The sequence below is a fragment of the Temnothorax longispinosus genome, chromosome 12 (assembly GCF_030848805.1).
Source record: "Temnothorax longispinosus isolate EJ_2023e chromosome 12, Tlon_JGU_v1, whole genome shotgun sequence".
NCBI lineage: Eukaryota > Metazoa > Arthropoda > Insecta > Hymenoptera > Formicidae > Temnothorax > Temnothorax longispinosus.
Genome location: NC_092369.1, coordinates 11,536,093 through 11,563,833, shown reverse-complemented (window position 1 = coordinate 11,563,833; position 27,741 = coordinate 11,536,093). Strand labels below are relative to the sequence as shown.

At 47.7% G+C, this 27,741-nt stretch overlaps 1 protein-coding gene across 6 annotated transcripts in view; it reads left to right on the top strand.

Annotated features, from left to right (window-relative positions):
* The window catches only part of Dati (zinc finger protein datilografo), an 89,364-nt gene that overhangs the window by 21,320 nt on the left and 40,303 nt on the right, over window positions 1-27,741 (top strand). For all 6 annotated transcript variants that reach the window (XM_071795152.1, XM_071795151.1, XM_071795149.1 and 3 more), the window contains exon 3: window positions 11,921-12,251. In XM_071795152.1, the coding sequence (XP_071651253.1) occupies window positions 11,921-12,251 (331 nt within the window). The remainder of the gene's footprint in view (window positions 1-11,920; window positions 12,252-27,741) is intronic.

The window sequence follows — 27,741 nt, the reverse complement described above, 5'->3', positions numbered from 1 at the left end:
GCCAAGGCCTGCCGGACTTTTATTTTTTCTCTCTCCTCTCTTCTTCTTTCCCCGCTTCTTTCTTTCTCTCGCTCGGCCTTTCTACTCTGCCCCGCGCGTCCCATTCGCGCCTTCTTGTTCATTGCCTCCCGCCCCACCATGCAGAAGGGAGCGCGAAGGCGGCGGTGTGGTGGAGGCGGCGGCGGTGGAGGAAGAAGAGGCTCACACAGAGACTCTTATTTGCTTCTTTCGTTATTCCCCTTATTTTCCTCCCCGCCCGCCGCCAACGACCGCCGCTGCCTTCTTTTGCCACTCTCTTTCTTCTTCTGCTATTACTTCCCTTCTTCTCTTCCACTTCTTCTTTTTCTCTCACCCAATACGCATCCCCTCGCCCGACTGCAACTCCGCCGGCCTTTCAGCCCCTCGAACAGCAGTTTATTTTTATTGCGATGTTCTGCCTCTCCTCCCCGCCTATCCCCCATTCGTTCCTTTCCCCGCAACCCCGACCTCGACCGACGCTCGTGTTTCGAGTTCTTTTTATTTGCGCTGCTCCCGCGTTCTTTCGTCTTTTCTTTCTTTCTTTCTTTCCGCGCTGCTCGCGTTGCCCGTGGTCAGTAATTTCGCGAAGGGGTGGCAACGAGAATGCGCGCCTCGGCCTTCGCGCGGTGGCGTCTTCCTTTTGCCGCCGCCTGCCTCCACCCTTCACCTCGCCCTCCTACTTTTACTATCCTCTTTCGTTCTTTTCTCGCTTTTTTTCTTCGTCCCGCGCCGTTCTTATTCCTCGCGTACGCGCGCTGCGGTCGCGCGATAGGGAAAAATATTGACTGCGAACAACGCGCGGTCGAACGCTCTCATTGCCGCGATATATACCGGGGTATTTGCGGAGTTAATGGCCCGCTCCTTATCCGCGCGACGATCGCACGATCGGTCGGCGATACCGCGGCGATACCGCGATACACGTTAACGCGCGATCGAACAAACACTGTAAATCGCTCTTAAATTAAAACGCGAATAAGCCCGACCGCGCGTTATTTCGTCATGCGGTTATATCCGCGCCGTACACGCGACTTCGTTCGCGTGATATCCCGATAAATCTCGTCTCCTAACGCAAGCGGAAAGGAGTATCAATAATTCAATTATTCAACACGCCCAATACTCATAAGGCATTAGCGGCGTAATCCAATGAGGTATTTAGCGGCGCAAAATAATCCTCGATTGGCGAGTCCGCTCGGATCGACTCGCTCAGACCGAAGTCACCGTTTAACCGGTCTTATTACTGACAGTGAATTAATGGGCTTAATTGATACGTCTCGATCTGCGCCTGGGTACTTCTCTCTTCTTATGCGCGTTTACGTACGAGAAAACGGGACGATCGAAATGCGAAAATGGTTGCAATGTAATCACGCGATTTGTTTTTACGCGACTTTTAATAATGCGTTCAAAACACGTCGACTCGAACGGACTCCGAATGCAATATCTCGATCGTCTTGTATTACTCGATATCCCCCGAGACACTTTCTCCACGGCTGCTCTACTATACCGCCACACGCTGCGCAACTCGCTTATGGTCGTTGCACTTCTCTTTCTCTCTCTCTTTCTTGGTTTTTCACACTAGTCTCCGTCACCATTTAACAACTTTATTATTACGAAGCTTACCGTACGATCACCCACATTCTGACTGGAAAATCGCGAATACTTTCTCACACACGCACACACGCACACACACACACACACACACACACACACACACACACACACACACACACACACACACACGGACAGATAGAAAAATAGATAAGTTATAAAATACGTCATTCAAGATTCATACAGAGACCTGCAATATGTATCATCTTTTAATATTTATCGTGAGGTAAAATATTAAACGATATACGATGGTAACGGAGCAGGCTGAATAATGCAATGCAAGCTGAAATTTTTAAGCGGATACCGAAGTATGAATTGGAAAAATAAATATAATATAACGAGAATATTTTCACGAAGTGTCTAAAGATATGTTGGCAGTAATATGTAATTATACATGTATAAAGCATTAACGCCCGTCCTGCAATATCCCGTTTTTTTTTTTTAATATTCGCGAATACTCGGCTTTTTGCAAATTTTTTTATCCATCTCGTTAAGTCGACCTTCATCCAGCAGAGAACGGAGATCTCGCCGATGCGGATAATCCGATTGAAAGTTTCGGCCCAGGAACAACTTTCGGGACTTTTGCAATCCCTCTCGCGTCCATCTCTTGAAAGAAGAGAAAAAAAAAGATCAGCCGGAGAAAGAGACACGATCATGTCACGTGTTCTCTCCTTCCGGCCCCATTGAGAATTCTCACGGACACGTACGCGCGCGCGCGCGTGTGTGGCGAGTGTCTTATCGCGACGCGTCACTGATAAAGCAGCCATGATGGATAGGCGAAGAGTCTCCACCGCAGACTCCGCCCTGTTTTTTTCTCTCTCCGTCTCTAAGCGGACGCGCTTTTAGCACGCACTTTTCTACGCCGTTAACCTTCGCGACTCCACGCCCAAAATAAATCGCCGAAGGCAGGGAGGAGTATGGAGAACGCGCGCGGCGAAAGAAATCCATTGGAAACCGAAACTTTCAATCCGATCGATCGTACCTCAAATGCGAATTGTCACCTAAATATGATTATTGAATATTATAATACGCAACGTTAGGCATGAACAATTAATAGGATTTAGTGATAATTAGTTGAATTAATTAAATTCTTTAATATTTAAGTCAAGAGGAAATTTGTGCCATTTGAATTTAAACGTGGGTATAATAATTTGTAACAATGGAAAATGAAATGTTATACTTATGGCTATAACGAACTCTATAGCTTTCCTAACAGAATTATAATTTATAAAAACGGATGAGAACCGTTATCGAAACTACTATTAACAAATTACGAAGACGATTCACGTGCTTTTGCGAAATCGATCGAGAGCGTGCTCCCCTATCCTCGTGCATTTTTATTCCGATATCGACTAGTTCGTTATCTCCGCACATTTCATTAAATATATTCATCATGCACGAGCGGCGGAATGATTGGTAAGGTGCCAGGAATTGAATGGCTCACTTCACCGTGGAGCTTATCCGACAGCCCAAAAGGCCGGTGGCATGTAGTCCTTAAATTAGTCCAAAATTATTCGGCGCGATTCGCAATTAATTAAAGCTTAATATCGGACTTTCCACTTGGAAATTAGCCATAATCGGATAATCAATATCTGTATTAATATATATTATACTATGTAATGGAATATTATAACGTATGTAAAAGCAGCAGAGAGAGAAAGAGAGAGGGGGGAAGGGAAGGAGAGAAAGAGAGTCACATACCCCCCGGGAACCCTTCCATCACGAAACTATCTCATCAAATCTGCAAAGGTCGATGCTTCCGCGGCAAGACGCAACTTGAATTATCCCCTCGCACATCATTCGACAGTAATTTCCGCGTCCCCTAATTCCGTCACGTCGCGTACCGATCGCGGCGCGGATGCGTCACCCTCTGAATCCGACTTCCTTGTCGTACGAGTTCCGGGCGAGAGACGTATGGGCGGGGGGGGGGGGGTAGCAGGACAGGAGGGATACGCGACTTAACGGAGGAGGATCATTATCGTTGGTGATGATACGGAGAAAAATGTACGGCGACGAGTGGAAAAATCCATTGGGTCGAGGATGACACCTCGATCGGCGCGCACACTTCCTGAACCGGCCGGATCGTCCCCCTCTCACTCCGCCGTTCGCCCGCCGCGCAAACGTACGCGCCTTTCTCTCTCGTTCTCCTCTCTCTGGTCGCGCGCCCGCAAGCGAGCAGAGGGTGGAGGAAAAGAAGTAACGACGGCGGCGGCGGCGGCGGCGGCGGCGGTGGAGTAGAAGCGAGCACGAGGACAAGGCGGCCAGGAGAGGCAAGAGGCGAGGAGAAGGACGCGTATGACGAGGAGTCGCGGCGGCAGGCAGGGAACAGAGCAGGGGGCCTAGCTAGCGAAGGGGGGTTGCGTGAAAGAGGAGAGATAGCTCGCGTATAAGCGGCGTAAAGCTGTGCGGGCGCGATTGGCCGTTTCCGCCGTGTCGCTCGTACCGATTGGCGGGTCTGCCTTCCCCCCCGGAATATATCGTGTTATTTCAATCGATATCTCTTCGAGTAGCCAACGACGGATTTTTCGTTCACCGCGACCGCCTTATCAGCGCGCCTTTCCACCGCGCGCGCTGACGGTGCTTTTTTTCTCCATCGTCCCCCGTTTAGCACACGCACGCACGGACGGCGGACGGAGACCAAGAAATCGCCGTGTCCCCCCCTTTGGGCCGGTTTAGTTTGCGAGAGACGCCGCGCGCTCGCGCACAGCGCTACGTCCGCGCTTCTGCATCCGGTTTATCCGCGCGCGGGCCTACCCCCGGTGCATATAAAAAAACTCATCGCGAGCGGAAAAAGTGATAGTTTCTTAGCGGACGTGGTTCGTCTCGTGAAACTCCTTGGAACACCTCTCGTCACGCCGGGCCCCATACCCTGACCGCGGACCATTCAGCCGCCGCCGTCGCACAGTCGCACGCGCCTACGATACCCGGGATCGCAACGAGCGTGGTGAACGAAAGTAGTACGATACCGCGTGCTGACTCGAGACGCAGCAAGATTGTCGAAACCTGATGGAGAAACTCGCGACGAACGTGTTAACCGCTCACGTTGGGCTCCGTAGAACGACAAGAAAATCTGATTGATCCACCTCGAACGCGCAATTCGAAAAATCGTCGGAGAACTGGAAAGGCTTTTGTTAACGTGAAGGGGGAAAAGAGGAGAAAAAATCAGATGAAAGTGCACAGAGAATTAACGAATTAAGAAGTCTCGATCGCGCCGAAGCAACTGAAGCACTTTTGGCGCCAAGGACTTTGTTCGCGAGTGCAAGGCCGTGGCACGTGCTTACGCAACGATCAGCGGTACCGTTGCGCAAAGGATGATGATCGGTCGAGCGTCGGGTCAGTCGGGGTAAGGTCCGTTCGCCGACCATCGTTGCGAGCGCGACCGGCCTACCGCTGCCATGTTCCTTATCAAAGGGAATCGTAACGAGAGTTAATGAGGAGGTCTGACGATCGCCGGGCTTAACATCGGTCTGCCGCTTGCGCAACACCCATGGAGCGTACGAGCATTAATTGGCCGATCGAGAAAGTAATCGCGGCGAACGACAAACGATATCTTTCACACGCGCCGTTGTAAAACAAAGAGAGAAACCATGGGGTTCCGTAAACGCATGCGAAGGCAGTCACTATCGTTTCCTCACGCGATGATTTCCCCATTCTCGATTACGTAAGGCCCCATAGAGATCGGAGAGGCCTCGCCCGGTTGAGACGTGAAACGCGCACAATGAGGAGCGCCGCCGTTTGGGAAAAAGATCGGCGGGTGAGATTGATCGGAACAATGGCGATCGAAGAGCCAGTCTGCATTCGCGGCGGACGAGTTTTATACGAGCGTAACGGTCAACAGTCTGTGTTCAACTAGTCAAGGACCAAATGCCGTAGATCCATACGGTTGTCGGCTCGATCGAGATCCATTCTAGTCGTACACCACCCTGTGGATAGCTACCCTCTGTGAACTTTATAACAATAGCGATCCGCGTGTGAACTCGTCCTGTATATGTATATTTTTTAAATCGGGACGCGAACTTCGAAGTCACGTGTTACAAGCGGCAAACGTGTTACAATACTTTCGTTCGTGTCAAACGAAGAGATATTCTTACGTGCGACAACAGTCCCGGGACGCGACTTTAAATTCTGTATTGAGTGATCGAGGGGCGCGCGAGCGCTCACGATCATGCCGGCAGTGCCGGGGCCTTTTGTGTCGTCGCACGTGGATCGGGGCGGGTGGGACTCTTCAGGTTGCGTGCTCGAGATTCTTCCCTGAAGATGTATGGCACCAATGAAAGCCACGGGCCAAACCACGGGCCTTGGACACCGCCCCCCGCGCCCCAACCGCTCCCGCCGCAAGCCCAGCATCAAAACCATCCCCGACCTCACCCCCACAACCATCCGCCGAGCCACCCGCCGTACGTACCGTCGACGTATCAGCATCCTCATCACCACTTGCCGCCCCAGGTAATTATTGATGGATATATTCCACGGCTAGTTTGAGGCCGAAGATCGAAAATTCACGCCAGGAGAGCGGCGACCACGTGGCTCCAGAAGAGAGCTTATCCCCGGGGGTGCGTTTGTCACGCGTGCTAAATAGCTATACAGTCACGATTCTAATGAACGATAATGAATCTAATTATAAAGCCTGATAAACGTCTGAAGCATATTTAACAACTAAAAAAATGTGCTCTTTAAATCTCTGTATTATGTCTATATATTAAATCTCTATATTATGTCTTACACATTCGCATTAATAATTATGAATAATAATAATATGATGCTAACAAAAATATTAAAAATATTAAAAATATTAAAAATATTAAAGATATTAAAAATATTAAAATAATCAAAAATATTAAAAGATTTTGGGATGAAAGAGAAATCGCAGATGGATCACTTCTCAAAACAAATCAGTGTTTCGTTCACTAATAGTCAATTGCAGGGGAAGACTATAGGTACACGATAAGTAGTTTACGGACATAGCGTGTAACTATCCCTAGATGTACTTCACTCGCTTGTTTAATCCGACGATTAATCACAAAGTGGAGATCGCTGTCCGATGACTGCTTATTAAATTATCTACGTCATTCGAATTATGGTTATATCTGCGAGAGTGTCTTTACCCGCCGTTAAATGGAGGGTGTTTATCGGACAATCGTCGTGCGATCGAAACGTAGACCCTTTCGTACCTAACCATTGCTATACAATCTTCGATCGTTCAGATCTCTCGTCTTTAAGGTGTCACGTGTTACGTTAAAATCACGACGAGCCTTCAGATATTTCCCAAAATATCGACATGACAGGAGTGGCCGAAAACGTTCGTTAATAATTAATACTTTCAAGATGCCGCGCTAAAAATGACCGTTGCATATTTGATCGCTCTCTCGTAGAAGTTGGCGCGGCTCGCGTCGGAAAACTTTCGAATTGAAATTATTTTTTCGTGAAAACAGACATCGCTTTCTTCCCGTCGCGCCGTTGTCCCCGATTAGTTTCTCTTTCTGGAAATGGCGACCCTGTATCCATTATATCGTCGAGTCATACGAACCGAGTCGAATATAGCGTTACCAACGACGTCGTGACAAGACCGCAAGGCCGGCCGATCATTGATAGACTTTCGCTCGATCCCGATATTCGCCTAGCAATTCTGCACTCTTGACATTGGGTTCGGCTGGCTATCCGCCGACGCACATTAATGCGATCGATAGCCCGCTATCGCGCGATCTCGCGGCCTGTTGGCTTGTTTTTTTTTTTCTTTACCAGCCTACCCCACACAAGTCGCAGGATAACGACTACCTTTCGGCATCCTTAATTTCGATGTGCCGCGTCGTGTTATTTGATCCTATCCGCCGACGAAACAGGAAGCCCGATTTTGCCTACCATAGCAGGAGGAAATAAAAAGAGAGATGCCTTGGTGTTTGTAACAATATCAAAAAAATTTTTTTCAAACAGTCAATACATTTATCAAAACTGAATCCTTTTTTCTCTATTTTATTTTTCTAAAAAATAATAGAGCTTATTTATGCTTTTTACTAAGTCTAATAGCGGCATTTTTTTTAGAAATTATAAAACTAATCGAATAATAGACGATGATATTTGACCATCCATCTGCAATTAACCGATTCACATAGGTAAAAAAAACTAGTCTCAATGAGATATAATAGATAGACGAGAGAACGTCAGGATTGGAGCATCTCTATATTCGACTCTAAAATTAGACAGATGCAAGAAGTAGGGAGGTAGCGAGACAGGACAGACCGCAGAAATCGGTTCCGCGGAAATCAAATCGCCAGGTACTTTTTAAGCAGCTGATCGGCGAACGATTGTCCGTGTCGACCGGAAACGGACAACATACCTCGCGGAGGATCAACGTGCAACGATTCAGGCGGATTAAAGCTGACAATTATAGGGACCCGGAGGGAAGAGAAAGGGTGGTGATTCTCCCCCTTTTCCTTTATATTACAGTACACACTATCCGCCGCGGTAGTTTAGATAGATAGGTGGGTAGGTAGGTCCGCGAATGAGTCAGGTCATGCTAGGTTAGATTGGACGTTGTCTCCGTACACGTATGCACTCGCGTATGCGCACACTATATACATAAAACACGCACAAATGCACACACATACGTGCGTACATGGGCAACGATATACCATATGTGAGCCGCTGCTACACGGCCAACCTGTGCGTGGGTGGACGGAGGGCACCGTGTGTGCGTGTACGCGTGTGCGCGCCTGGAGAGAAGGCATATGGTCAGCAGGTGAGACCTTCGCTTTGTATTCCAAGTGTATAAAGTAGCCCACTTCGAGTGGCCCGACGTTACTCACGGACGTAACTCACGGTAAAAGGGGAGAGAGAAAGAGGGAAAAAAAAGGAAAGGAGGAAGGGTTGCATGCCGGCTCCTCCTGAAATGCTAACGATCCCTTCGAGCATCAGCATCAGAAGGAGACCTGCCGACGCGAGCTACGGAACCATCCGTCGCGATTCGAATAGCAGGGAAACGAGGTCGTGCATTTTTCATGCAAGAATCCCGCGGTGAGTCGCCTCGGTGCAACTGTATCAAAGATGACTCGTCGAAATAAAACAGATACGAAATAAGAGGCAAAACAGTCCCTTATCACGCGTTAATAAATCACGTGGACTGAAAATAGTCGCGATCCCTCTTTGCGAGAGATTTTGCCTAGATTTTGCCGCACTACAAGGAAAGAACGCGGATAGAGTTTAATGAGCGATCTGAGTATTAATAAAAAATGGCGGACAGGGGAGACAGAAACAAAAATATGAATATTGCAAAGGGGTAAGAGCGGAGGACGGGCGGGATGAGTAGAATCGGAACGAAAGATGCTCCTAAGGAAATACAGTGGGTGTCATTTGATATATTTTTCCATTATTAAGGACATTAAGCCGGCGGCCCGCAGGCCAACTCTCTTCTTTCCGTTTTCTTCTTCCTCTTTCCATTTCTCCTCGCGGGCCCCGGCGCGACCGCGACTTCTCTTTCTCTCTCTCTTTTTTTTTTACCGCGGCTGGCGACGGCGATAAATCAGAAAAAAAGATTCAAACCGCCAGTATAGTCGGGCGTCGGGACGCAATTTTCCGTCTGCCAGGAGATAAAAATTTGATTAATGACCGCGTAGTTTTGAAATTTAAGAAAGCTGCGGCATTCTCACCGAACTCCGACGAAAAACTTCCAGGGAGAATAATAGCCGACATTGTTCGTATGTCGATGCTGTCGAAATTTCATGACTCGTTATCTCCAAGAACCGTTAAAAAATAATAGCCGCCATTTCTACGCTTTTATGATAATTTAATTTATAATAACACGTTTGTGAAATTAAAGAATATTGATCGGAATTGTACGAATTTTCAATATATGTATATTTCATTCCTCATTTCATTCCTACGTTTCACTATGCATCCTAAATGCGATAGTGTGTAAGGAAATTCGATAATTTATATTATTAATATGCAAAGATAGTCATTTGATCGACGAAACGTCTTACATCCAAAGTTTAAAGAAAATCTCGACGGGGCACTCGAGACAGTCGTTAAAAATTCGCGTCGCGGACCGACCTCGGCATCAAACCGTTTTTTCACGAACCCTTCTGTCACTCCCGACTCCCGGTTAATCATCGTGAAAGTCCGTTTACGAGGGGCAAAGAATTCGAAAGGGAAAACCCGTGTTGGCAAGCAATTACACCTTAAAAATATCGAACAAGCAGATTGAGATTACACAATACAAATATACAAAAATATACTCGATATAATAGACGTATTTTTTTTCTAGCTCTACTTTTTTCATATGAATTAAAACAATTATATTAACGTATCTATTATATCTCCGCCATACGTCTAATATATTATTTTTGCAGGCATCAGTAATTTTTTAATATCTCTCGTATTTTACAAAATCGATGCAAACGCGTCCCAATGCTCGTCGGGCGTACCGTTTGTACATCGATTAAACGGAGCCTCAGCGTTCGTAACATTTCCCCCCTTGAGTACCACAAAACAGGAGCAATTTCATTCAAATCGGTGACGAACAACAGCCGGCGGACCGTGTCCGGGCGGAGGTAGAAAAAGGCGAGGAAAAAGGCGCGGAATAAAATCGCGTCGGGCAGCCTCTCCCTCTCCCACGGGGATTAAAGAGTCCAGGGATGCCCAGCGAGCACCGAGATCGTCGTCACCCCGTCAAGTATCCGCAGTCACGTCGAACGGTGAACGGGGGAAAGGGTTGAACTCGCGGAAACTTGAGAACCCCCGGTGACAATTTCAATTCTCTCTTCGTCTCCCGCCCGGCCGCCCCCTCCCCTCTCGCTCTCACGGAGCCAGGCGCTCCTCTCGTCGCGAAAGGGGTGACCTAAGATTCTTAAAACTTCTCACGAGATTTTTCGATTTTAATTACAGTTTTAACATATTTTAATAAAATCCTCCGCCGTCTTCGCGAGTCCATCCGTCCATCTCCTCACCCCACCTCACCTCCCCGCTACCCTCCGCTTTAATTCCGCCAAGTTTTCGGCCCTTCTATTACCTCGCCCGACCACTCTTGCCGCGGACTGTACGCGGCCTTAACGTTAACCCTTTCGTTCGTTCACCTACACCCACACCCGCGGTACTGGCGTAACACCTGTTCCCCGAATGAGGAGAACCCGAAATTGAACGTTCCTCTGCCGGTTACGCGGCCCGATCCGCCGCTCTATCAGTTTCGGTTCTTCCTCACGGCGCTCAGGAAGAAACCGGAGTAGTGATTGAACCGCCCTCGTAAGCACCGCCGTGCAACTCTCCATATGCGTGAACGCGATTTTTCGACCGATTCTTTTCTCGAGATTTTCGTCGTTGTGCCGAGATCGATGGAAGCGAAGCCGATAATAAACTGTAAGCATTTGAACGACGGAGTAATCGCCCGCAAAATTGACAGATACTGAATGTTTAAAGACACGTGACAGATCGAATGTATGCATACTACAGACGTACTAAATGTATTTGCAGGGATCGTAAAATTACATGCCTTGATAGTGTCGCGTTTGCGTTAAACACACGCGCGCCACAACGATATTCTAAATCAGGCCGAGAACGAGCTAGGTTACAAATTTCGTCGGGGTTCCAAGTTCTCACGCTGGTTTCAGAATCGGAGCTTGTAGTATCGGTCAGTAGGTCAAGTTACACCGCACCTTCGTTCCGCGATTATAAACGTTGGCTCTCGGCCTTGCAGTACCGCGACCTTGGTAACTTCTAATCGCCAAGTTCAACCACCACTACGACGCGGATTAGATGATATAACGCCGCAATACACAATTTCGCGCTTGACTTATAACAGTGCTATAATTTAACTTTAGTACACTTCCGTAAGAATTGACGCAAACAAGAGAGATACGAGGATCGATCAAACCGCACGTGTTTTAAAATCTGCCGAAACTGTGGAAGAATATATAGTATCTTGGAACAACATACTTTTTATTGTTAACAAAGCTCTCCCTTTTCTATTTATTTATTTTGAAATATGATTTAATTGAACTTATTCTTATCTAAATAACTTCTCTATATTAGTAAAAATCTGTTCCATGATACAACATTTCTTACATTTATCTTGTGGTTTTCCTCGCCTCGTTTACTTCTCAATATCAAATATTTTTCGTAGCTGAACGATTTATCGCATTCAAAACTTTTGTAAAACTTTTGCAAATCCGAGGAGGTGAGGTAACCCCTTCAGTTTCGGCAATGCGAAAGCGATGGCGATCGACTACGAAAATGTACGGCGGTCAGGGTCGATCTGCCATCCTCCGTTGCTCGGCGAAAAGTACAGCGTACCAACTAACCCCGGCAGTTCTTCTCGCAGATCTTCATGCACAAGAGCGCGATGCAGATGCACGCGAGGGAGCTGAACGCGGGTGCACTGACGAGGCCCGGCGGCGGCGTCGGCGGTCTGGCCGGTTTGGGTGTCGGTGTCGGCGTCGGCGTCGGACCGGGCGGCATGATCGCCAGCAACGAAGTCAAGCCGCACCAGTGCCAGCAGTGCCTCAAATCGTTCTCCAGCAATCACCAGCTCGTGCAGCACATCAGGGTCCACACCGGCGAGAAGCCATACAAGTGCAGCTACTGCGACCGCAGGTTCAAGCAGCTCAGCCACGTGCAGCAGCATACACGACTGCATACGGGTGAGTGGTTCTCTTGTATTGTTAACTGCTTGTGTTGTTAACGATATCGGGTAGGCGTATAAGCTTTTTCTTCGATTACGCCCGATTAAAGTCGACCGCCGCGTAATCGGCACCGCCCGTAAATTAATGCAGAATAATACGCGTTAAGCTCTGATACCGCACCACACCCCGCTGCTGCCCAGGGCTCGTCGTTATAGAACTCGCGCCGAGTTATTGGTCAATAAATTAGTGCACGAATATATATTGCTGTTATAGTAAATTCTATGAATACTATATCGCCCGGGCTATAGCCAATAATCAATAAATTAATATGCAGTTATTGTCTGTACGGGCAATCATGCGTCCCGATTGTGACTAACTTCAATGCGCGCCAGTGCGAAATTGCTTTGTGCATGCAACATGCGTGCAAGTAAAATATTCCTACGCTCATAGAGACACGGTCGAACGAACGAACGAACAAACGAATGAACGAATGCATCCTATCATCCCGCGCACTGCTCTTTCGCGCCCCGCGAGACTTCCAATATTTGGATAACGATGCATCCGCAGCCGCGTAGGAGGCAGCTTGCGACTAAAATAACATCGATCAGGCCGGACCAGGCACGAAGGATTTGCAATAATGAGAAAACCCGATCTGGCTGCAAAGGCAAGCCAATGGGTCGCGTCCGGGCAGAAAGAATTTCATTAAGGGATGAGCGTAGTCACTCGGAAGGTATTAGCCTCGCAAGCGAACGGTCAGCGCGCGCCGCGTACGACTACTAGCCCCTTGGAAAAATCTCGTTGACCTTAACGAAGATTTGCTTTGGCGAAGCAGCGAGAAAAAAAACAAAGAACAAGAGAAAGATGGCCCGCGTCGGGTATTCGAGCTATTTAATCGAATCGTCCGAATGCGGAGTGAAAGAGAGAGAGAGAGAGAGAGAGAGAGAGAGGTACGAAACCCTGAGTAACAATCGATCCAAGGGAAGGTTTGTTGACAAAGTAAACGGATCCCCGACGTTTCTTTGCCGATGTAACGAATCGTCGAGTCGTTTTCTCAAATCATCCTTCGACGAATCATGAAGAGAATCGTTTTGTGCAATGTAAATCCGTAGTATATACTCGCGACGCGATACGACTCGAGCCGAGTCTCCCTCGATCGGATTTATAAAAGCAGACATCGTAGATTTGACGAGAATATCCAGCGTAACCTGGTTTTCCACTTAGCGCTTATCTTTTTATTTTTTATTTCACACCGCGCCGCTCCGACCGAGCTTGTCGTTTCTTAATCGTAAATAACGGCGAAAGAAAGACTTGCATTGATTTTAGCCGGCCCATCTCCCGTCTTCTTGTTCTACATCTCTCTCTCTCTCTCTCGCTCTTTCTCCCTCTCTCCTCTCTCCCTCGCTCTCTCCCTCTCCCGATCTCTTTCTCTCGCCCTATTGCGAGAGGGCCACCCACGTCCAAATAACTACTGCTCAGCCACCCCTTACATTAATAACCGCCCTTCCCCACATATCCCCACATATCCCTTCATATCATCGTCCTCCTTCGCAGGGTTCATGGTGCTCGAGTTGGGCGTGTATGCACGCGCGTACGTAAAGGGTCGCTTTGGATTTCTACACTTCTACCGATAAAATGTTTTAAATGCACCCGTATGTGCAGCCCCCGACCTCGGTTGCACCGAGGGAGAGGGTGCAAACCTTGTAACGGTATCTCGTGACGACCTGCGAGCGCTCGGAGCCAAGTTTAGCCGCGAATCGAAATATTTCTATTTTCGAACGTCTTAAGGAGAAATGATTGGGCGGTGCGAAATTTATATCCATACAACATGCAAACTCAACAAGCTTGTTGACTCCCTGTAAATCATAAATGTTATTTCTTGCCTGATAATTTGTCGATCTTAATTAGTCGCAATTTTATTATTCTTTATATTTATCGTTATCCCAATAATTTTTCATCAGTAAGACATTTCGGAATAAATGTAAAAGATCAAACATAGAAACATACGAACATTGAAAGTATATATAACGTCGAATACATTCATTAGATCGCACTTTGCATTGAATAAAAATCACAATTCCAAAATTATATTTATTTAATTTTCTGTTAATTTTGTTTATATAAATCGGGAAAACAATAATACGTTGGTACGTACTAATTAATATCGAAGTAATGCGAATGCGAAGCGACATACTCGGAAGCGCGCATTTTTGCAACAGAACAATCCCGTTACAGCGTTTGCACCGCGTATTGATTTCTCATTTCGATGAAATTCTGGCGCGGCGGGGCACGCGGCGATTGGTCGTTCGCATTCAAAAATCGGCGGGAATTCGCCGGCGTGCCGACGTGCCCCCTTCCTCCCCCACCCGTCGTTCCATCGCTCCGCAAATATGCACACGAGTTACATCGTTCGCGCGCATATATGCACGCGTGTCTATATATTATACATATAATTCATTAACCGAAATTTACACGAGAACGCACGGCCGGTAAAATCCATAGGGTGGGAGAGCGAAACGAAAGAACGGACGGTGGGAGGGCAGGCGGCACGGAGAATATAATATCGACGAGTGTCCACGATATCGATAGCTGGTCAATATCTGTAGCCTAGACAAATACCTGGTGAGGGTGCGGAGTGCAACGGAGAGGGAGAGAGAGAGAGAGAGAACGAGAACGAGAACGAGGGTGAGCGAGTCCGTTCACCCCCTCTCGTACCAGCGGCGCGCAAGGATGACCAAACGGCCGGGCCAATGAGAGTCCGAACCGCCCCACCGAGGCCGCCGCGTGCGAAAAAGCGCGGGAATTTTTCGATCGCCCGATCGCTCAATAATGGAACCGAAGTTACGTGCCGCCACCGTCGCAAGCGCACACGACCGCGCGAGCGCATGAACGCGGTCATATGTATATTCACACGTGCACGCAACGTACACACCCAACACATACGCATGGATGTATATTCACACGTGCGTCCGTGAGCGTATGCGACGATCGGGATGCACCCGGAGAGAGAAAGAGAAACGGAGAGAGGGAGAGAGAGAGGAACAGATAGAGTCCATGCACATAGCAGGCCAGAGGCTACCAAAGATTATCCCTTCGGCAGCGGGCAAAACTCAATTTCCCGGCCAAAATCTAATGATCGACCGCCCTACGCGCCAGGGACTAATCGGTTTTCCCGGAGCCGCTAACTAGGCGCGTGTGTTGGCTGCGAAAATCGCCGCTCGAAAAGCGGCGCAGATAGAATGGCGCGGAACAATCTCAAAGGACTACGGGTATGCGATTGTTAAACGCTGCGAAAGCCCGTAATCTGGGCGTCCATTTGGTAACATCTATGACCTAATGATCCGTCTATGAGCGTAATCGACGCTATGAAAGACGCCGATGCGTAATGGCCACGTTACCGATAACACATCGGCATTCTCCCCCCGAGCGACTACGCAACTACGTATTCTCATTGGACGTAATTTGTAAAGGATTTCCGCGGAATGGAGCACGCGATTTTGCGTCCATCGGAAGGACCGCCAAGCGCATTAAAAAGGGGACTAGCTCGCCGTGAGGGCGTCGCCGCGACGCCGACGGTGATAGCGATGCTTGAAAAAAGGAGCACGTCCTACCGAAGAAATTGACCGGACAATTTTAAAGCCTACTTAATACTGCGAAAAATTGCCGTTTCGTCGGCGCATGAATAAAAATTAAGGCTTTCTGCCTCGACCTCCGTTTCTCACCGTGTCCCCGGCTTCTGGGACGCGGAACAGTTTGGAAACGAGCCTGCATATCCGTATTTACGAGGTGCCGCGGTAAAACGAGGAAAAGGACGAACGTTCCCGGATTCCAGACCCCAAGTCCTCCTTTCGTCCGCCACCTCGCTTCCTCGGCCTCCCGGCAGCAGTCTGTTCCGGGTCCGCGCGTTTTTCCGTCCCTCTCGCACTTTTAATTCGCTAATTTCGCCGGTTAAGAATTCATGCGGCGGAATGCCTCTCGGCGGACGTCTCGAGAAAAATCAAAGCGAGGAGAAAGCGGCGCAAGGGGGTTCTGGGGGTCGAGAGCGCCGCGGAAAAGAGCGACGCCGCGCCGGTGGTCCCTTTATCACAAATGGCGCGGAATGAAAGATTAAACAACAGCACGGCGACGCTTTGAGCACGAGAAATAAAAATTACGAGCGAGATGACGACGGAGGAGACGAAAAGTCGCGAAAGCTTTCGCCCAACGAGCTTTCGCCTAAATATATTCTTTTTTCAGCGGCCACATTCCGCCGACTCGCGGTGAAATTATCGACGAAATCTTCGCATTTCGAGAATATTCTAAACCCGGAAGTTGATTAATTTTCGTTGATTAATATCGCAGGCTAATCAGCTAGCCGACCTATAGCCTCGCTATGAATGTTTTAACAGAACGAGCGTTAGTTCTAATATCAGCCCGCGTTCAGCGCAGCGTACTTATTCGTAAATTACTCGTACGCCAGAATTCATGCATTCATGCAATTTTGCGAGCGATGTAACCGGTCCGTATTTAGTAATTAACACACTCAACTTCGGCTTCGCCATAGCGACTTAAAAAGACACGATTATCGATAGACACTGAAGTTCGTAACTTCGCGATCTTTCTCCTTGCATAACTGGCTTCGTACAAAATTTCGTCACGCTGAGATACAACTAATATATGTTATTTACAAAATTATTACATTTGGAAATATTATCTGAAAAATATTATTTGAATAATTATATACGTGATGCTTAAAGAGAGAGTCCTCGTAGTTTTTTATTCCACAACCAAAAAAATCGTTCCGCTTCGCGTTTCTCGTTTGCTACAATCGAATGTGTTCCGTGCGTATCCGTTAGAGTTAGAATATCGGTTAAACTTCGGTGAGAAAAGATATGACTTCGGGGGGGGGGGGGAAGAAAAGAAAAGTGATTAAGCCGGGAGGAACGCCGTATGGTCCGTGGTCGAAGAAATGAACGTACAGTCACGGCGCATATGCATAGCCTATCGACGCGCGCATCGGCCTATTCTAATTTTCTACCAACCCTTCCGCGGCGGTTCCGCATTTTTTCCATGAGGGTTAATTTGAATAGAGTCTCTATCTCGTGGGGATGGAGGGAGGATGATACGTACGCCTACGCTTTTTTTCCCTGTCTCGACCTTGGATCGTATCGAACGAAATGATTCGACAAATGAATAGACTGACCGTCAATCTTTTTTTATACGCCTGTCGAGCCCTGCTGTTGCGGGATCGCTTCCGTTATCGATTAGACCGCGACGAAACGACGACGGGAACACGATCGCGAATCGCCTTGGCAATTTTTCCGACTCATTGCGAGCCCGCCCGCGCGCCGATTGTCACCGCACGGCGCTGTTTGTGATACAAGATAAGGAATCTCGGTGCAATGTTTGCACGACGTTCTGTTGACAGATCCGAATGGCGAACTAATAGCCAGTAAATTGACATTTTTGCGCAGCATCGTAACGATAGAAAATTCTGCGAAAAACAGAATTAAAAAATGCGAACGCGACGGTAATTTATTTTGCGAAATTGCGAATTTTCTGAACGGAGTCGAGTTTGGCCTTCGCAAAGTCGAAACTACGACGCTATATCGGTTCGCTGTTTTTTTTTTTTTTTGTTTTTTTTTCTTAGCACTTTTAATTATACGAAGGAATGATTGCGGAATATACAAGTACCACGTTCTCGAATTGCTTCTCAAACGAGGAACAACGGTTAAGTCCTTTTTCACGGAGACTCGGCGAGTCTCCTATCTTTTTGTCCAACACCTTGTACGGCCTTAGTGGTCGATGAAACTAATTACGCGGGATGGCAAAACGTGGGCTATAGTATGCATATTGTGGGGTATAGTGCACTTACTTCGTTTTTTCCCACTCGCAGTTAATTAAAATTTAATGGGAAGGGAAACCGCGAGAGCTCGCCTAGCCGGACAAATCACGTGACTCTCGAGAGTTCTCGGCAGAGTTCAGTTATGAAGAAAGGAAGCTCGAGATACTTTTAGACGGAATTTAACGCTCCTCGGGAATAGCCCGCGTTTAATGCACGAGCTGATTTAATAATCGGATTGTGCCTTAATATCGGATACTTGGTATTTTAGCACTACCGTATCAAAACGTGTCAGTTTCATAATTTAATTAAAGTTAAAGAAGCAAAATCGTAAAATATATACGTACGCGGGAGATACGCTTTTAAATACGCGGCGAAGCTCGGAGCAGACGAAGTTATTATATTTCATCGCTGTACATATTCTCCACGGACGTTTTTCAAGGCGCGTTCACTTTTTCCGCAACACGCAAATCCGCAGCGCGTCCGGAGATTGTTGCCATGAGAGTGATTTTTTCCGCGGCTATCTTATCGCTCGCAGCTGATATAGAATAGTCCGAGATGCAGCTAGGAGTAATAAGTATTCGTTCAAGTATAAAAAGCAAGGTCGCGTTAGTTTTCATGCTCTCGTGAATTCATCGTTTATTTAGCGCGACGCCGCCGTTTCTCTTCCCGTTAACGATCACATTTTGTGAATAAACGTTCGCACTTTCGGAAGTAGCAATTAAAAATGACGCCCGAGACTGTCGGTGAATCGAGACGATGCAGAAACGCGATTCTCGCAAGACGCTTAAAGAGACACCGCCGTTTTAATCTTTGAATTCGGCCGAAAGTTCACCCTTGCTTTACTGACTTACTTTCGCAACCCTTTCGCGAGCGGAGACGCTCCTTCAAGATTCTCCTAGCGAGACGAAAATCCCTCTCCACGGCGAAACATAAGTACGTCGTGGAAACAAAAGGAATATTTGAAATACAAATAAAATATCCGCGTTGGCCTCTTCCGGCGCAGATTAATTATTCTACAGGAAACTTCGTTTTCGAAATCTCGTCATTTTCATTAACGCAGAGCGCTTTTCGAAAAATGTATATATAAATAGATGTCGAATGCACCGAAATAATATTTCGCGGTTATTTATTTATCGTAATTGAATTTCTCTCCAAGTGCTCGCTAATGGATGTTATTTGTTACCAATAAGCGCCGTGAATAACAATATCTGCGATATTTTTATTCGGAGCGTAAAAGTCGCGTCGCCATATGGCTGCGCCGCGCCGCGAGGGGATTGAGCAGAGAGCCGAATTTCGAACATGTATCGTAAACGGGGACTCGGCGGCTGCAAGCCCAGCCCTCCCGTCGTATTTGTCTCGCGATATATGCGCCGTGTGTAATTACTCTTACACGCCGCGCCGCGGTGAACGGTGTTACACCTAACGAAATGTAGATTAACTTTCTAATCTGGCACGAAAGCCGGACTTTTTGCGCAAAATCAGATACGATCCTCGAGCGCACGCGGCGCGCCGTGAGCGCTATCACGTTTTAACGCGCCGCGGAGAACCGGTCAGTGGGTTAAGGATACTTAATGCTCCTCAGCCTCGAATGCAATAACTTCGAGCCGACAAATGCCACGATGCTGGCGGAGCGCTAACGCTTCTCTCTTTTCATCCTTTTTTTTCTTTTTCCTTTTCATCCGCGTTATCGATAGTTATTAGTAGCGCGCGCGCATACACGAGATAGGTAATTCACACCGCCAGCGCGACGACGTATATTTATTTTGCATCTGCAATTACTCCGATTACCGATGACGCGTCCCGCGTGCTATCGCATCGGCCGTCCAATAATCCAATAAAGAGAAATGAAAGCCGTACAAAATGAGAACCGTCCGCGCTGACAGTCCGGAATAAAAATGCATCTTTAAGTGGAACAAATAGATACCGCTGATGCAGCACCACGATTATCGCGGAAACATTACGACTGCAAAACATGAATCTGTGCATAATTGCACTAACGATGTATCTTACTGAGACATTATTAATAACTTAGTAATATTAATCACTTCGTCTGAGATCTTTATGCGACTTAGATTTAGTCTTTACGGAGGACTGATTTATTTATCACAATATCGAAAGGAGTTGAATAAAACAAGACTGTTAGATCTGTTGAATTTCAACGATATACTATTAACTATTTCATCTAAACAATGAAATATACGAAATATCATTATTGTTATACGTATCTTCCTTGTCTTGGGAATATAATTAATCCAAAGCCGTTAAGGCGCATCGAAGTTTCACTATAATACCAGCGTCGATAATATTTTCCATCTCCGCGAAGAAGAGATGCATCTCTTTATCGGCGCCGCTACTCGGCTCGGCAATGCCAAGCCTCGGACTGGAAAGATTTACGCGGACCATTTATATCGGCCGCTCTCGAGGCCGGCGGGTCAAGAATATTGAGCACGGCCGGCCATAAAATAAGATATAGATTTCCATCTAGTAAACTTTCTACACGGCATGTGTGGGAGGTATAACGCGCCATACGGCATACGAGAACGCGGCGGATCTCCGCCGTCTTACGTCGGAAACTTCGGGGCTCGGCGTTGTGTGCGCTGTACGATACGTGTCCGCGTTACACACGCTCTATACCCACGTGAAACATACTCGCCGTGTGCGACAGGCTTGAAGGCGCGTGGACGATTTCGACGATGTGCGGGCTTAAGCCCCAACTGAGCTCGCTTTCTCGCAAACATTCATTTCACAACGCGTCGCAACTCTATCGTTCCCGTTCTATTCGAGGTTTTGCGTTCTGAAAACAAGATGATCTTATATCTCGGCAAATTTTTCACTTTCGAATCGAATTTTATCTATAATTAGAGCCGTTCGGAATGGTAGCTCGTTATTAATTCAGTTGTACGTCAATCTCATCGAGGAATCAAAGGTCGTTCAACTGGTAACTTGGGGTGGAGAGAGAGAGAGTATAGCCTTCTACAGGGTCTTACGAACAAATGGCTCGCGATGAAAAATCGTAAAGACACGAGGGCCATCAGGACTTAGCTCCGGCCACTCGACAGGCCGAGCGTTCGTTCTGAGACATTAATTTTTACCCCTTTTTACCCTGGTCTACCTAATGACTCGAGGTTCGTCGCTCCACGACGAGAAAGAGAGAAAGAAAGAGAAAAAAACAAGGAAAAAAAGGTCTCGACGAAATGCCTGTTAAGCGACGAGAGATTGTCGTTAGGGGAAAGGAACGATGATCTTGTCCTGCATCCAGAAACGATCGTTAACCATTCTCGGACGGATGCGGATGGAGGAACCAGGCGCCGCGTGTTGTGCTCCTCTTCCGGTGTCTTATATAATTCGTCCTCCTTTTTTCCTCTCTCCTTGACTAGGAGCGCGGCGACCACTTCAACCCCTCGTTTCCGCGGGCCCTCCCCGCTCGACTCGACTCGTTTTCAACCCCCTTCGCCACCGAGAGCGAGCGAGCAAGCGCCAACATCGTCTCGGCGACAATAGGTCTCATCAGGCATCGGGAATAAATTATGCTCGGCTGAGCCCGCGAGAAAAATTACGGGCCGGCCCGAAATTAGAGCTCGTCACGCGGCGGCAACGGCGAAGAAGAAAAGTTGTCGGCGAAGTATTCTGCTCGATGAGTTTTTTGTCTGCGGAAGTATAAAAGCGAAAGCGGTACCTGGCGATCTCTCAATTCCAACCTTAACCTTCGAGTTCCCCTAAATCTACCGACAGGATACGAATCTCTTTCGTTGAACGTTGATTCTTGAACTCAATAACCTCGGCGACTGACGGTGTAATAATAGAACTATATAATTTCACACCGAACTCGCAATGAAGTCGCGGACGAAATCAAGGAGAGGGTCTCTCATCGCATTTCCGTATCGCGGTTCCGATTATTCCACGTGTCGGCCGATCGATTTACGGGGTCGTAACCGATCGCAGAAAAAAAGGGTTCATCGGCCTCGATGCGTGGATAAGCGTGCCACAACGACGAGGAAGGGTTACGAGCCTCAACCGGGTCGGTAACCCCGATGTTCCCCGTGGATGGCCCGAAAAAGCGGAGGCATCGGTCAAAAAAAAAAGGAAATAAAAAAATAAGAGGTAAAGAGTTTCGGGCAAGGCAGGTGAACCGCTCCGAGAGGATAGGAGGGCGAGAGCGTGGGAGAGAAAGCGAAAGAAAGATGGAGAGAGAGAAGGGACTACCATATGCCCGAATAATGTTCCACCCGCACACGACCAGACTAACCGACAACAACAGGAAGTTCGTTGGCATCATCGTAGTTGTACGAAGAATCGTGGTGCAGCTTCAAGCGTTGAACGACCTTGCTCGCGAATACTCGAATCCGCGCGATAACGACCTCTTCGTCGTGAGAGGATTAAATTCGTCAGATTATATCAATTCGCTGCCTCGAGGCTTCATAATGAATTTAATACATTTTTCTAGTCACCTATACTATATACACGTAGTAATTAATATCAGACAATGAGAGATCGATGTGCAATCTCTTGAATCATTTTCATTCTATTTTCGGCATTTCGCTTAGAGAATTACAGATTTATTCCTTGTAAATCGCGCAATCTACATGCGGCATCAAATGATAACTGATCGTGGCGTTCAGTGACATTACGAAAGAGAGTTCGTTTCCCGGGAGGGAAAAACGCGACGGAACCAATGCTGCAATGCCATGGAACGCGGGGATGAAGCGCGGCGGAAGCGTAATAACGACACGTGGGACAAAGTGGAAACTCGGCAGTAATCTTTGCCTCATAAAACTTTCATGGCCGCTTAATACGCCGGCTGACGTTCGGCCGAGCGAATAGGTCGCATTCGGCAAAATAAACGCGCGCCTAACCAAGTTACGGAATTATTGATCAACTATTACCGCCCTTTGCTGTGCCCGGCCGCGATTCCCGAACGCTTGCCCGCGTGCCTTACCCGCATCATCAAACGGAGTATCCGCCGCCGGGCCGAGACTAGATTCTCCGAGCTTGCTCGCCCGCCTGCTACCGACTCGAAAATTCACTTCGACTCGGCTGGCTGTGTGTATACGCGAACCTTGAACTTTCGGGCGCTGAGCCCGCACGACGTCGTCGGCGGTGACGACAAGTTGCAAAATGCAACGGCACCGCCGACGACGTCATCCCAGGCGTATCGTTACCCTGGCATTGTCTAGAAACGGAATTGAATCCCAGTGTAATCTCGCTTATTTCGGGTTTCGCTTATTTCGAGCGCCGGCAGACACGCGAGAATGATCTCTACGATTATTTCGCGATCCAACAAAAACCAGGAAGCCAGTATCGGCCGTACGACTCCGCTGAATTCAACCTTGGACGATACGAATATGGAAAAATGGCAGTGCCGCACGAATTTTCGTGCATCGCATCGAAATCTAAACCGAAATCGTAATCGTACTACCGGTCCCGGCGTCTGCGAATTCGTTTGATGATGCTCGCATGACACCGCGCGGACTCTTGCCGGCTTCGCGACGCCGTTACTACCAGGCAACTAATTAAACTGACTGGAAACGCGAATCCAACTGGATCATCGTACACTTCTCAAGTGCATAATTCATCATGCTACGAGTACTGTACACACAGCCACTTTCTTCAACGAATATAACGTAAAACCGGGCGTTCAATCCCGAAATGCATTTTCGAGAACAATCGCTGACGGCGAGTTTGGAAGAGGCTGTACCAGGGTGATTTCGCCCAGACTACTGATGATGACTGTACCCCGCGTATGCGGGGGATATACTCACACACCAACGTATCCCTGAACAAACACACACACATACACGGGAGAAATTTCGCACGTACGTACGTACAGCACATTCGCCAGGGGGTAGAAATCATTAAAGGGGCGTGGCGTGCCCATGGTTGCCCGGATGACGGTCACGTGAACCAAGATGGCCGCCAACCAGGAGGGCTCCCCTCTTTGCAACAGTCATTTGTTATCGGCCATTTTATTTTAATGATTTCCATGCATGCGTGAAACGCTCGGCTGCATTGCTCGGGAAAGGGATGCATACTCTCCCTCTTCCTCTCTCGCTCTCGTTCTCTCCAGTTCTCTCTCTCACACACTCTCTCGCTCTCATTCGAATTCTATGTGCTCGGTAACGTGTTCTCCTAGCGCAATATACGCTATGCCGAACGTGGCACTAACGCCGGTTTCATGGTAATTCCGGACCCTATAAATTTCCAGGCGCGTCCACGATAATGCTCCCGCGCTCTTCTTTCGATAAATCTGATGGCACCTCCCGATAATGATTCTCGCGGAAAGTAATTTCATCTGTCCGACGCTGACCACCCCACGCGCCAATTTCCCACGGAACGGACACACCTCTCGGTGACAGTTTTCGGCAAACGAATTAACATCAAAGGGCTGAAACAGTCATTTAACCGCTTACCGCATTTTAACACCTCTGTGAAGTTAGCAGCTTATTTTCAGAATATAATTGATAGGGAGTTCCTGCTCTCTTTCCTAATATATCTTTTATGCGATAAACTTCTAAAACTTCTCGACATCTCTCTCTTTCATTCGATAAACTTTTAATTGATATAATAATAATCTTTACCTCTCTCAATATTTGGATTTCTAGTCTTTGATCGCGCACTGTAGCTAAATCTCTTGAAAATGGGCACAACACATCTCATCGGAGTTTTCCAAAAATGAAAGAATTTGTTCAGGGATATCGAAGGTGCTGTCGGGGGGGAACAGAAGGCGGTTCCGGTATAGCAGTTAATTATACGACTATATAGCACGCTTGATTATTAATGACTGTCACGGGAATAATTATCAAAACACAACGACTCAATTGTTCGGGTCTCGCACTAGCCGGGCTAGCGAAACCGTAATTAATGTAGACCAATAAACGCGGCGCGCCCATAACTCGTCTAAATAATTAATTCTCTATTTTTGTTGCGGCGCGAACTCGCCCGAGTGACGTTTACTAGCACGAATTGACAAATTTGCGCAACTAATTTAATATACACGTGATAGAGATCCCGAATCATACCTCGTACATCCGACGATCGTCTTTGTCGCAAAACGGAAATCTTTTTATATCTTCGCGAACAACCGCTTCCTCCATCGACTCGAGGAAAGCGTCAACGATTCCCGGACATGTAAGAAAATTAATGGAGGCTGTCACATTACCGTCGTACTTTTAGGCTAAATTTGAAGTTTAATCGCTTTTCGACTCTCGCTTTAGCGAGAGCAGCGCGGATAAGCGCGCTTTAATTATAGCAACGAACCGAGGCGGGCTACAGACCGCCTTTTCCGAAAATACTTTCCCGTCGAACCAAGGTTAATGCAATCCGCGCCGTACATGAGAAACTTAAATTTTTTAACGGCCACTTTGCACCTAAACGTGCACGAATCTTATATCATTAATCCCCGCCTGAATAACGCGACCGACGTGGCCCCGAAAGACGCAAAGTACAAAGTTCACACCGCTCTCGTCACGTAATCGCCTGATTTTATTATTGTTTAGCATTTGTGTTAAACTCTTATACGTTTTTCTTATGTAATATAACTGTTAGAATCGTCATCATTAATCATTATTTTGACTTAATCGTAAAGATAAAGCGAACTCTGCTACGTTATCTATATATATTATCCGATATTCTTTGAAGCTTAATTATGTATCTATTTTATTACGCTTGTACATAAAAGCAGAGAGCAGAGAGACTATCGTTCGAACTTCGAACGTCATATCTATATCTTAACGCAAAGTGTGCTACTTCGAAAGATACGTTGATCAAACGAAAATCAGTTGAAATACACTGATAAGTGAAATAGTTTCATTCACTATTCTTGATAACAATGTAACTAGGCGTATAGTTCGAGTTTGATACGGTCTCCGAACCTTTACGATATCTCTACAAGTATCGATATCTACAATCATTTCTTTACGATTGAATCTCTATTCGCAACTTTATCTATTCTATTCTAATGTTTTTGCTCAACTTTTCAATACTGCCAAACGGGTCGTTTTTGTCTCACATGTTGGAGAATAGGGGGTGGTACGAAATATTGCATCGCTCTCGATAATTGCGAAAATTCGTTCTCTGCCTCTCGCGCACCATCGTCATCGCTGTCATCGTCAATTTTTCACGGGAAACAGTGCGTATTCGCCAAAATCGGCACCCCTCACCCGGGTACACGCCAAAATTCGAGGTATCACTCGTGTGGATAGTTCGACGAGTGTCATAGAAGGTCGCAAGAGCGAAAGAGCGGGAGGGTCGAGGTGAAGGGGGCTTGCCAGGAGAGCAGCCATCAGTGCGAACGACGCACGTGCGTGTGAGTGCGTGCAATTTAATGATTTCCAGCCGGAATTTCGATGACGCCGGGAGTACGGGACGAGGGGACCGGGGAACAGGAAGAGAGGAGGGGTGCGGGAGATGGAAACGCGCGGCCGGAAGAGAGAACGAGCGAGCGCGGCCGCGAGTTGGTCAGGGCCGGCGCGTTTCCGCTCGCGAATTCCCGTGCGAGGGATGGATGGAGAGAGATAGAGAGATTGGAATGTGGGAGAGAGATAGAAAGAAAACGAGGGAGAGAGAGAGAGAGAAGCAAACAGGGAGAGAGAGAAAGAGAGAGAGAGAGAGAGGGGGGGGAGAAAGAGGGAGAGGTCGAAACAAGAGAAAAGACGCTCGGTCGTGAGCGAGATAGGACGTAAATTTTCTAGCGGTGCGTTCATTTGTTCGTTGAACGAAATGCGAATGCATTATACATGGATTGCAGGGGACATTAATTTTCTGCCATGGACGTGTAGTGGGCCGCGCGCGCGGCAGAACGGTAGGGCCGTGCCGGGCCGGGCCGGGCCGCCGGCTGCTAAGGGGGTGGCCGAGCGCGAGGGGGTGGGTGGCTATCCACCCGGCATATAACATTCACCCGGTACGAGACCCGGGGCGCACGGGTGTGCGGGACGATCAGCACACACCAGCGGTCAGACCGAGGTGGTGGAAAGGTGGGAAGGAGGGAGGTGGCGATTCCACGGGCTCTTTCGTGCTCACACGTCCAACCACGTGCGAGCTTTTGTCGGGCTTTCTACCTACTTTCGCGTGCCCGGTGATTTTGACGAGTGGTGCGGCGAGATGTATCGGCGCCGCGGAAAAAAATGCACTGGAAATGTCGTAAACGGCCGGCGGTGGCCGACGAACGCGCGAGATCTCGCGAAAAGAGTCGCAGGCGCGGCCGGCGTCAAAGGGTCGCTATGCGGCGAAAGGGCGAACGGGGTGGGAAATCATTGGACGTTCTGTCAGAGGTGTTTGATATTCCGAAAATGATTTGCGCCAACGCTAGAGGTAGAGCGACGGTATGAGAGAAAAGAGGGAGAGGGAGAGAGAGAGCGAGAGAGGATTGGAGGGTGTTGGCAGAGAGAGAAAAAAGAGAGGCAGGCAAACCGAGCGAATAGAGAGAAAGGGAGGGAGAGTGAGCTCAAGGGTAGTAACCGTACGTCAAAATTAAATGTTGAAATTCGTGTAGAATGTCTGGCGCGATAAATTCGTTCGTGCAACAATGATCACGATTTTTAATGAAATAAAATTGAAATTGTCCGGGCCCCGAAATGACGGATAGAATTTATGGCTCGCCCAAATGCAACGTGGCAACAAATATTATATTTTACCTATGGTTGTCCAAGCCAGACAATATTTCGAAATGTTAAAGCGCGAGATATTAAGAAA